Genomic DNA, 12,668 nt, shown 5'->3' with positions numbered 1-12,668 from the left:
CAAACAGATTCCACATTTTGTTCTTCAGATCTGAGATCCTCCCTTACTAATGTACTGACCCAATCCCTTATTATTAGTGCAACGCCACCTCCTTTTCCTTTTTGCCTATCCTTCCTAAATGTTGAATATCCTTGAATCCCAGTCTTGGTCATCCTGTAGCCACATTTCCGTTATGGCAGTTAGAGCATACCCATTTACCTCTTTTTTTAGGCCTTTAAATCATCTACCTTGATACGAATGCTGTGTGCATTCAGTTTGAGTGCCCTTAACCTTGTCGTCTTGACATTAATCTGCATTCTAAGCCTAGTTGATGCTCGCCTTTGGTTCACCTGCCTTCCAATGTCACTTGCTACTTTTCTACCTCCTGTTACCAACTTTACTTCCTTCCAATTTGAGCTACCCCTCAGGTTCCCATCCCCTTGACAAGATAATTTAAACCCTCCCCAAAAGCACTAGCAAATCTGGCTGCGAGGATATTAGTCCCAGTCCTGTTAACTTGTAACCCGTCCATCTTATTTAGGTTCCACCTGCCCCAGAACCGGTCCCAATGTCTCAGAAATCTGATGCCCTCCCTCCTACACCAATTCTCTAGCCACATGTTCAATCGATCAATCCTCCTATTCCTATGCTCATTAGCACATGGCACTGGGAGTAATCCTGAGATTACTGCTTTGGAGGTCCTGCTTTTTAATTTCCTTCCTAACTCCCTAAAATCTGCTTTCAGGACCTCATGCCTTTTCCTACCTATGCCATTGGCACCAATGTGGGCCATGACCTCTGGCTGTTCACCCTCCCCCAGAAGGATGTCCTGCAGCTGCTCCATGACACCAGGGAGGCAACACACCATCCTGGAGTCACGTTTACTGCCACAGAAACACCTATCTGATCCCCTGACTATCGAATCCCCTATCAGCAATGCTCTTCCACTCTTCTTCCTTCCCTCCTGTGCAGCTGAGCCACCCGCGGTGCCACGGATTTTGCTCTGGCTGCACTCCCCCGAGGAACCATCACTGTTACTGGTATCCAAAATGGGAAAGCAATTAGCAAGCAGGATAGACTCAGGGGACGCCTGCACTGCCTGCCTGGTTCTCTTAGACTGCCTGGTGGTCACCCATTCCCTCTCTGCCTGCATGCTCTTAACCTGTGGTGTGACCACCTCCCTAAACGTGCTGTCCACGTAGTTCTCTGCCTCGCGGATGCACAACAGTGACTCCAGCCGCTGCTCAAGTTCCAAAACCCGGAGCTCAAGCTTCTGCATCCAGTGACACTTATGCAGATGTGTTCGTCGAGGACACGTGGTGCATCCATGACGTTCTACATACTGCAGGACGTACATTGCATTTGGCCAGGCTGACCTGCCGTGATCTAACTTGAAAAACTTTTTATTACAATGAGAAGTAAAATAACTCACCAATCAACTTCTTCCCCTGTACCGAAGAGAGAGACAGCTACTGGAGGCTGAAAAAAGGAGGGAGGGTGGGAGGAAGGGAGGAAGGAAAGAAGGAAGGAAGGGAGGAGGAAAGGAGGGAAGGGAGGGAGGCAGGAAGGGAGGGAGGATGGGAGGGGAGAGAGGAAGGAAGGAAGGAGGGGAGGGAGGAAGGGAGGGAGGCAGGGAAGAAGGGAGGGAGGCAGGAAAGCCTCATGCACCAAATGCACACTTTATACTCTGTGCACTCATATTTCTTTCTTAAGTTATGTTCCACTCCTTACCATAGTCCCTCAATTACCAAACTCCCTTCGTAACACTCTGTGCCCTCAGCTACTTCATCAATGACCTTCTCTCCATCATAAGGTCAGAATGGGAATGATTGCTGATGATTGCAGTGTTCAGTTCCATCTGCAATTTCTCAGATAATGAAGCTGTCCGTGCCTGTACGCAGAAAGACCTGGACAATATTCAGGCTGGTTGGTCGATGGTGCGAATATTACTCCCCACCTAAGTGCTAGGCAATGGCCATCTCCAACAAGAGAGAGTCTAACCACCTCCCCTTGAGATGCAATGGCATTACCATCACTGAATCCTGCATCATCAACATCCTGGGGGTTACCATTGACCTAAAATTTAACTGGACTAGCCGCATAAATGATGTGGCTACAAGAGCAGGTCAGAGACTGGGTATTCTGAGATGAGTGACTCACAGAATCACATAATTGTTACAGCACAGAAGGAGGCCATCTTGTCCGCACCGGCTCTCTGAAAGAGCAATTCCCTCAGTTCCATTCCTCTGCCTTCTCCCCGTACCCCTGCACATTCTTCCTTTTCATATAACAGTTTAATTCCCTTTTGAATGCTTCAGTTGAACCTACCTCCACCATACCCCTACATGGATGCAAACATAACTAGTCTCATCCCTTTAATTTTCAACTAAAGCAAGCAATTGAACAATTATAGTTATCACAATTTTATCAAGATATTCTCAGCATTTAGCTATCTGTACCCTGCACATATTAAATTGCAATATCACTGGTAGTAATATTCTTTTCAAAAAAGGAAAATTTGAAAATTATGATGGACTAAATAAGAGGATTACATTTTCCATAATTTAGTATCACTATTAACGTCCATGATTAGTTTTACAATTACATCCTTTGATAAAAATTTTAGCATTCACAACTTGACAAAATTAATTAATTTTCGAACAAATTATAGAGCAATGAAAACAAGGCAGTCTGACATGCAGTGAAACTGATTTTAAAGACCTCTTAACCATACTTTTTAGTGAGTGTGCATGCGTTTGTTGTTTTTTTCAAACTTGGAATGGAACAATACCGTAAGGGATCAATAGACAAGTTTCACTGTACCATGTTCTCAGGCAGCGCATTCCAGACCTTACCACTCTTTGCGTGAAAAAGTTTTCCTTACCAAATACTTAAATCTGTGCCCTCTTGTTCTCGATCCTTTCATGAGTGGAAACAGTTTCTCTCTATCTACCCTGTCCAGACCCCTCATGATTTTGAATACCTCGATCAAATCACCTCTCAGCCTTCTCTTCTCCAAGGAAAACAGTCCTATCTTCTCCAATCTATCTTCATAACTAAAATTCTTCATCCCTGGAACCATTCTCATGAATCTTTTCTGTACTCTCTCCAATGCCCTCATATATTTCCTCAAGTGCGGTGCCCAAAATTGGACGCAATACTCCAGCTGAGGCCGAACTAGTGTCTTATACAAGTTCTTCATAACTTCCTTGCTCTTGATCTCTAAGCCTCTATTAATAAAGCCCAGGATACTGTATGCTTTATTAACAGCTCTCTCAACCTCTCCTGCCACCTTCAATGAGTTATGCACAGATACACCCAGGTCCCTCTGTTCTTGCACCCCTTTTAGAATTGTACCCTTTATTCTATACTGTCTCTCCATGTTCTTCCTACCAAAATGAATCACTTCACATTTCTCTGCATTGAACTTCATCTGCCACTTGTCTGCCCATTCCACCAACTTGTCTATGTCCTTTTGAAATGCTACACTATCCTCACAGTTCACAATGCTTCCAAGTTTCGTATTATCTGCAAACTTTGAAATTGTGCCCTATACACCAAGGTCGAGGTCATTAATATATGTCAGGAAAAGCACCTCCTCACTCCCCACAGCCTTTCTGCCTTCGAGTAGGTACAAGTCAGGAATGCGATAAAAACTGACTGTCAAAGTTTCTATAGGTATGTGAAGAGAAAAAGATTAGTGAAGACAAATTTAGGTCCCTTATAGTCAGAAACAGGGGAATTTATGATGGGGAATTCATGAATTTATGAATTCATGCTGCAGCTGTACAGAACTTTAGTTAGGCTACACTTAGAATATTGCGTGCAATTCTGGTCGCCACACTACCAGAAGGATGTGGAGGCTTTGGAGAGGGTACAGAGGAGGTTTACCAGGATGTTGCCTGGTCTGGAGGGCATTAGCGATGAGGAGAGGTTGGATAAACTCAGATTGTTTTCACTGGAACGACGGAGGTGGAGGGGCGACATGATAGAGGTTTACAAAGTTATAAGCGGCATGGATAGAGTGGATAGTCAGATGTTTTTTCCCAGGGTGGAAGAGTCAGTTACTAGGGAACATAGGTTTAAGGTGAGAGGGGCAAAGTTTAGAGGGGATGTGCGAGGCAAGTTCTTTACACAGAGGGTGGTGAGTGCCTGGAACTTGTTGCCGGGGGAGGTGGTGGAAGCAGGTACCATAGAGACGTTTAAGAGGCATCTTGACAAATACATGAGTAGGATGGGAATAGAGGTATACGGACCCTGGAAGTGCAGAAGGTTTTAGTTTAGGCAGGCATCAAGATCGGTGCAGGCTTGGAGGGCCGTATGGCCTGCTCCTGTGCTGTACTGTTCTTTGTTCTTTGTTCTTTGGAACAAAGAAATGGCTGGCCAACTAAATGCATACTTGGTTCTGTCTTCACAAAGGATGACACAAAGATACCAGAAATGTTGGCGAACACAGGGTTTAGTGAGAGAAGAACTGAGGAATTCAGTATTAGTAGAGAAATGGTGTTGGGGAAATTGATGGGATTGAAAGCCGATAAATCCCCAAGGCCTGATGGTCTGCATCCCAGAGTACTTAAGGAAGTGGCCCTAGAAATAATGGATGCATTGGTGGTCATCTTCCAAGATTCTATAGTTTCGATATTTCTAGGGCCACTTCCTTAAGTACTCTGGGATGCATACCATCAGGCCTTGGGGATTTATTGACCTTCAATTCCATCAATTTCCCCAACACCATTTCTCTACTCATATTGATTTCTTTCAGTTCCTCTCTCTCACTAAGCTCTGTGTTCCCCAACATTTCTGGTATGATATTTGTGTCCTCCTTTGTGAAGACAGAACCAAAGTATGCATTTAGTTGGTCAGCCATTTTTTTATTCCCCATAATAAATTCCCCTGTTTCTGAATGTAAGGGACCTACATTTGTCTTCACCAATCTTTTTCTCTTCACATACCTATAGAAGCTTTTACAGCCGATTTTTATGTTCCCCGCAAGCTTGCTCTCGTACTCTATTTGCCCCTTCTTAATCAATCCCTTGGTCCTCCTTTGTTGAATTCTAAACTGCTCCCAATCCTCAGGTCTGTTGTTTTTCCTGGCAAATTTGTATGCCTCTTCCTTGGATCTAATGTTATCTCTAATTTCCCTTGTAAGCCATGGTTTGGCTACCTTTCCTGTTTTACTTTTGTGCTAGACAGGGACAAACAATTGTTGCAGTTCATCCATGCACTCTTTAAATGTTTGCCATTGCCTATCCACCGTCATCCCTTTAAGTAATGTTTCCCAATCCGTCATGGCCAACTCGCACCTCATACCTTTGTAGTTTCCTTTACTAAGACTAGTGGGGTACCGCAGGGATCGGTGCTAGGACCCCAGATATTCACAATATACATTAATGATTTAGATGAGGGAACTAAATGTAATATCTCCAAATTTGCAGATGACCCAACACTGGGTGGGAGGGTGAGTTGTGAGGAGGATGCAGAGAGCCTTCAGGGTGATTTGGACAAGTTGAGTGAGTGGGCTAATGCATGGCAGATGCAGTATAATGTGGATAAATGTGAGGTTCTCCACTTTGGCAGCAAAAACAGGAGGGCAGATTATTATCTGAATGGCTATAAACTGAGAGAGGGGAATATGCAGCGAGACCTGGGTGTTCTTGTACACCACTCACTGAAGGTAAGCGTGCAGGTCCAATAGGTGCTAAAAAAAAGGCAAATGGTATGTTGGACCTTCATAGCGAGAGGATTTGAGTACAGGAGCAGGAATGTCTTGCTGCAATTATACAGGGCCTTGGTGAGGCCACACCTGGAATATTGTGTGCAGTTTTGGTCTCCTTATCTGAAGAAGGATGTTCTTGCTATAGAGGGAGTGCAGTGACGGTTTGCCAGACTGATTCCTGGGATGGTGGGGCTGACGTATGAGGAGAGATTGAGTCGGTTAGGATTATATTTGCTGGAGTTCAGAAGAGTGAGGGGGGGGGGGATCTCATAGAAACCTATAAAATTCTAACAGGACTTAACAGGGTAGATGCAGGATGGATGTTCCCGATGGTGGGGGAGTCCAGGACCAGTGGTCATAGTCTAAGGATACGGGGTGAACCTTTCAGGACTGAGATGAGGAGAAATTTCTTCACCCAGAGAGTGGTGAGCCTGTGGAATTCACTACCACAGAAAGCAGTTGAAGCCAAAACATTGTATGTTTTCAAGAAGGAGTTAGCTATAGCTCTTGGGTTTAAAGGGATCAAAGGATATGGGGCGAATGTGGGAGTAGGTTACTGAGTTGGATGATCAGCCATGATCATAATGAATGGCGGAGCAGGCTCGAAGGGCCGAATGGCCTACTCCTGCTCCTATTTTCTATGTTTCTATGTGATAGAATATTCTCCACTTGCCTGGATGGGTGCAGCTCCAACAACACTCAGAAGCTCAACATCATCCAGGACAAAGCAGCCCGCTTGGCAGGGTAGGGCAACATGGGAACACCACCACCTGCAGATTCTCCTCCAAGCCACACAGCATCCTGACCTGGAAACTTGTCACAGTTCCTTCATTGTCGCTGGGTCAAAATCCTGGAACTCACCTGCCTAACAGCACTGTGGCTGCACCTACACCATGCAGACAGCAATGGTTCAAGAAGGCATCACTCCGGCACCTTCTCAAGGGCAATTAGGGGTAGGCAATAAATGCTGGATTTGCTAACAATGCCGACATCCCATGAATAAACTTCTAAAAAAAAGAAAATCCCCCCATGATAATTCAAGTGGAGTTCAACTAACTGATGCTGTGGTGTTCCATATCAACACATTTCAGCACTGTGTCTGAATATTAGTCTTTTAACTATCTCCTTTCTCAATAGGTAAGACACCCCTATCCTCTATGTGCCCTTCCATTATACTTGATAAAAACAAGTCAGTGAAGATGGTGGTGGGAGCCTCAGGAGGAACAAAGATCCCCACGGCAATTGCTCTGGTATGTACTGATGGTTTAAAATAGGGTTGTCCAACCTTATCGCGTGGGGGGGCCATAATACAATTTTTGTCTCACGTGGTGGGGGGAGGGGGGGTGCTGATGAGACAATTTCATAAAGATAAAGGCACTAAAGTTTATCTTAGTATTAATCAAAACAATAGCAAAGGTGTATTAAATGAGAAGACTAATTTATTGACTTACTTTCTGGTCACTATGTTGGATACTGATTTACTGAGATACCTGGCACTTTTTTGCATACACACAAGTAGTCAATGTTTGCCTGCACACTTGTTGTAGAGATGCAGATTATTCTGGATAGATGCCATTCTCTCAGGAGTAATCTTGATCACCCTCCCTCTCTCTCTCTCCGTCCCCCTCTCTCTCTGCTCTCTCTCTCTCACTGTCCCCCTTTCCTCCTCTCTCTCTGTCCCCCTCTCCCCCCTCTTTCTGTCCCTCTTTCCCTTTCTCTCTCTATCCTCCGTTCCCTCTCTCTCTTTCTCTTTGTCCCCCTTCTCTCTCTCTCGCTGTCCCCCCTTCTCTCTCTGCCCCCCTTTCTCTCTCTTTCTGACCACCCTCTCTCTCTCTCTCTGACAGTTGCAGAGAGCAGGAACGCTCAGCAGATGGTTGATCAGTTTGTTTTAAATCTCAAGTCAGTTTCACAGCTGACACATCCTGACATCCAGAAATGCAGTCTCTGAACTTTGGACAGATTCAGAGTTTTTTAAAAGCCCTCCAGAAAACCCTGAATCTGTCCGCGGGCTTTTAAAAAACTCCGAATCTGTCCCAAGTTCAGAGACTACGGTTCCAGATGTCAGGATCTGTCAGCTGTGAAACTGACTTGCAATCTTTTTTAAAAGCCGGTCTCACAGAGGGAAGCTTCCCATCTGCAGTCACGGAGCCCTGGTGAGGATGAGGAACAGTCTGGGTACAGTTTACACCCACAGGAACCTTGGGCGGGTTGTATGTTGGACAACCCTGGTTTAAAGGAATATGAGGATCAGCACAGAACTAGAGGGCAAAGAAATACTAGAAGATTATTTTTTGAGAAGACTATCTTGTTATCTGATGCATTCACTGTTCCTCTTGTATTTCTAGGTGATCATAAACACGTTGTGGTTTAATTACAATGTTAAGCGAGCTGTGACTGAACCCAGAGTTCACAATCAACTATTCTGTGATCAGACCCGAGTTGAGGAAGCGATGGAGAAGGTTGGTGTATGTTTTGTGAACATGCTGATGTGTATGGGCTGGTTATTGGTAAATGTTTCCATAGGGACCTACCAATTGTATTCCTCCCCTACCCAGCCCCCTCCCAACTTCTTCCATTTACTATAATGGAGCAAAGGAATGTGTATAGAGCTGCAAGGAACAATCAATCTGGCTGTTTCAAAAGTCTCAAGAATCTCATACACTATCTATTACCATAGAACGAGCTTACAGAGCAGCAAGTGGTCATTCAGCCACTCATTCATTCATGTCTGTGCCAGCTCTTTGCTACAGCAACTAAAAACTAATTGCACTCTGGCCACACTCACCCAATTAGCCCTGTAACTTAAAAGCAAAATACTGCGGATGCTGGAAATCTGAAACAAAAACAAGAAATGCTGGAATCACTCAGCAGGTCTGGCAGCATCTGTGGAAAGAGAAGCAGAGTTAACGTTTCGGATCACTAACCCGAAAGGCTTCTCTTTCCACAGGTGCTGCCAGACCTGCTGAGCGATTCCAGCATTTCTTGTTTTTGTAGCCCTGTAACTTTCTCTGTTTCAAATATTTATCCAACCTTCCCTTAAAAGATGCAATAGTCTCTCCCTCAATCACTCCACCTCTCTTTACTTTCTCTTAGTGACAACCAGAGTATTTCCCTATTCACTCTATTAAGGCCTTCCATAATATTAAATGCCTCTGCTAAATCTCCTCTTAGCCTTCCCAAATATTCCCAGAATCTCAAGCCCTCTTCATAACTAAAGTTTTCCACCTTGGCATCACCCTGATGAATCTATGTTGAATGTTCTCTCTGGCTTCAATGTCCCTTCTATAATGTGATGCCCAAAACCACTCACAGTATTTTAGCTGTGGCCCAACCAATACTTGGAACAAGATGCATTGCAGCAACTCGCCAAGCCTCCTTCGACAGCGCCTTCCAAACCCACAACCTCTACCATCTGGAGGACAAGGGCAGCAGACACATGGGAACACCACCACCTGCAAGTTCCCCTCCAAGTCACACACCATCCTGACTTGGAATGATATCACCGTTCCTTCACTGTTGTTGGATCAAAATCTTGGAACTCCCTCCCTAGCAGCACTGTGGGTATACCCACACCACATGGACTGCAGCGGTTCAAGAACACGTTCCCAAGGGCAATTAGGGATGGGCAGCCAATGCATTTGTTTTCAGTGTAGTCACAATTGTTACATAGATTATTCCATATCATTTCAATTGGTCTGTCATGGAAAATGTGTGTATTCCCCATTGGGAAACACCACACTTAAGCTTGGAGAACCCAGATTGTCAAGAATCAAAGACCAGGGACCCCTAACTGTGCACTGCTTGAGTTTCATTAACTAAAACCACACAGGTTACTAGCACATAACTCTGGTTATCTTCCTGGTGCTTGTCCAATTAAAATTGTCATCACCAAAGCACTCCTATCAGCTATGATAAACCAACACAGCACAGACATAAGAACATAAGAAATAGGAGCAGGAGTAGGCCATTCGGCCTCTCAAGCCTGCCCCGCCATTCAAATATCTGATCAGCCCCAGACCTCAACTCCTCTTTCATGCCAGCTCCTCCTAGCCCTCAACTCCCCAATATTTCAAAAATCTATCTACCTCCTCTTTAAATACTTTCAGTGATCTAGCCTCCACAACTCTCTGAGGTAGAGAATTTCAGACATTCACTACCCTCAGAGAGAAGAAATTCCTTCACATGTCAGTTTTAAATGAGTGTCCCCTTATTCTGTAACTATGTCCCCTCATTCGAGATTCCCCCACTAGTGGAAACAACAGACTGAGCATTGAAGAGCATTTGCATCAATACCAATACATTAAGCCTTTGCTAAAAGAGCAGCAATGAGGGATATGGATCAAAGAGAGCAGTTCTACCTTGATCTATGTAGCTATCTAACCCCAACCTATTACAAATTTCTGTTCCTGTCACCATACTGCTTATACCTGCTCTGGTGTTGGCTCACATGGTTTTGCCTGAATGATTTCTGATTGCTAGAAACAGGCCAGTCTGAAAGCCATGCAGGCAAAGCCGTTCAGTCTTTTTACATCCAGGAGCTAATGTTCAGCATGGGAGGAGGATCTGTTGTAAGGGATGCTTGGAGGTCATGTGTCCCATTACCCTCCTAGCTGGGAGCTGCCTGATCTTGTGTCTCAGGCCATTCCAGCCATATATTTGTCTGGTGATTTGAACTGTTTTCCAGTCTCATGGAGGCTACAGCAGACCTCAATCTAGCCTTTAACTGAAGAGGGACAACCAGGCAATACAGGAGCTGCTGGGGTAGGACCATTGCAATAATGTCTGTTGGCTTTCTGCAACAGCCATCATCACTTGTTGCAAATGAAAGTGTGATCAAGAGATCATGAACCCTGGTTGGGGACCTGCTGGTGAACCATGATATAGGGCCTAATTCCAGGACCGACCACAGATCTGCTAGACCTTCCCTCAGAAATGCAAGTTTTCAATCTCTTGAGAGAATTCAGACTGAGATTAACATTTATGGTGAATTCTGGGAGATATTCACTTATTGCAATACTCGGTCAGTCCAGAATAAATTTTATCCAGATTCCTAAAGAGGCTCTAGAGGATAGATTTTGCAAGACTCATTGTTCCTGGTGAGGGGATACATGGAGCTGATGCACATTGTGAGCCCACAGCCCATATCTTCCAATATGACACTGGCTCTTAGAGGGTAAAATTATGAAGTCATCTTGCATAAACTGGGCTAGCATTTCTTTGAGTGCAGAAGATTGTGCGGTGATCTGATCGAGGTGTTTAAAATGTTAAAACAATTTGATGGGGTTGCTACTCAGGCAGCACCTTCCAAACCCACGACCTCTATCACCTAGAAGGACAAGGGCAGCAAATGCATGGGAAAACCACCACCTGCAAGTTCCCGTCCAAGTCACACACCATCCTGACATGGGAACTATATCGCCGTTCCTTCACTGTCGCTGGGTCAAAATCCTGGAACTCCCTTCCTAACAGCACTGTGGGTGTACCTACCTCACATGGACTGCAGCAGTTCAAGAAGGCAGCTCACCACCACCTTCTCAAGGGCAATTAGGGATGGGCAATAAATGTTGGCCTAGCCAGTGACGCCCACATCCCATGAAATGAATAATAAAGAAAATACAGAGACTATTTTCTCTGATGGGGGAAATAGAACTGAAGATATGTAATCTTAAAATTTGAACTAGGTCATTCAGGTGTGAAATCTGGAAGCAGTTTTTCACACAAAGGGAAGTAGAAATATGGAATTCTCTTCCCCAAAAGGCTGTGGATGTGGGGGTGATAATTGGAGGTTTGAACACTGGTGTTGATAGATTTGTTTCAGTGAGGGTATTGAGGAATATGGATCAAAGACAGGTAAATAGAGTTGAGCTGCAGATCAGCCATGATTTAATTGAATGGTGAAGCAGGCTCGAGGGGTTAAATGGGCTTTTCCTGTTCCAATGCATTGACTAGGCAAGGCCTCACTACTGGCACAGAACATCACAAAATGTAGCCTCTCCTCATCTATACCATTCCAATATCAGTAAATTACAGGAAAAGTCTGGAATACATTTTTAATTACTAAATCCCAGTTTTAAATAATGACCTTTTTCTATTGTTTTTCAGGCTGTACAAGAGGGCTTAGAAGCGAGGCACCATACATTGAAGGTGTTAACCAAGCTTACATCAAGGGCTGCAGTCCAGGCCATCGTCAGAGATGAAGGAAAGTGGTTTGCTGAATCAGACTATCGAAAAGGTGGCAAACCTGCAGGTTACTGATGGGCCTGTGCAATCGACAACCTGTAATTGTGCTGAAGTCCATACAGACAGCAACATTGCAGATTTATGAATGAGTAACCCAGGGAGACACACCATGTCCATATAATCAATAAACAAATCCTTCGATCATGTTTTTCCAATGCACTGTTTTTACTGCACTTTTACTCTGCAAAAGCCAATCTTGCTGAAGCAGACACAGACATGTGTTGCAAAGGGAGACATCGGCTACATTACAGCCTCAACTATCTTCTCATCATTTATAAAATTAATGAAATAATTTTAAAAGTAACTGCAGTGTTGGTCAGGAAATGGATGCACAGAGATTTAAATAGTTTATTTTCAGCTCTCAGACTCGGAGCCAAATCCAGCCCAGGCCAGACTGATGGGATGAAAATCTCTCTTTACTGGCTGTAAGAGTTTGACATGAACTGTGTTTGGACAATTCCCAATCGAGAACTCAGCACAAAACTGCCCCATATCTTTCACTTAGTTCAAAAAAAACTTTAATCTCATTTAAAGAGGTCTCAGTAATGTCTGATATGGGAAATTAAAACATTCATTCTTCATCAGAGACAAATTCAACCCACTCTAGTTTGCAAAGCAGCTATTATTTTTAAATTTTATTTCGGGTTTGGTAGCTAATTCCAAGTCCAAATCTAGACAGGAAGAGAATGGCTTGAGTTTGAGGCTGTGCTTTATCAGTTATCAATTATTAATC

At 44.2% G+C, this 12,668-nt stretch overlaps 1 protein-coding gene across 1 annotated transcript in view; it reads left to right on the top strand.

Moving 5' to 3' along the window:
- LOC137383031 (glutathione hydrolase 1 proenzyme-like) overlaps positions 1-11,953 on the top strand; it is a 90,374-nt gene extending 78,421 nt beyond the window's left edge. The window contains exons 8-10 of the mRNA XM_068055625.1: positions 6,833-6,945; positions 8,041-8,154; positions 11,798-11,953. Of these exons, the coding sequence (XP_067911726.1) occupies positions 6,833-6,945; positions 8,041-8,154; positions 11,798-11,950 (380 nt within the window). The 3' untranslated portion in view covers positions 11,951-11,953. The remainder of the gene's footprint in view (positions 1-6,832; positions 6,946-8,040; positions 8,155-11,797) is intronic.
- Positions 11,954-12,668: the final 715 nt, after the last annotated feature.

This window comes from Heterodontus francisci, chromosome 23, assembly GCF_036365525.1.
Source record: "Heterodontus francisci isolate sHetFra1 chromosome 23, sHetFra1.hap1, whole genome shotgun sequence".
In the NCBI taxonomy this organism is placed as follows: domain Eukaryota; kingdom Metazoa; phylum Chordata; class Chondrichthyes; order Heterodontiformes; family Heterodontidae; genus Heterodontus; species Heterodontus francisci.
The sequence above is the reverse complement of the archived record's forward strand: the minus strand, read 5'-3'. Positions and strand labels throughout refer to the sequence as shown.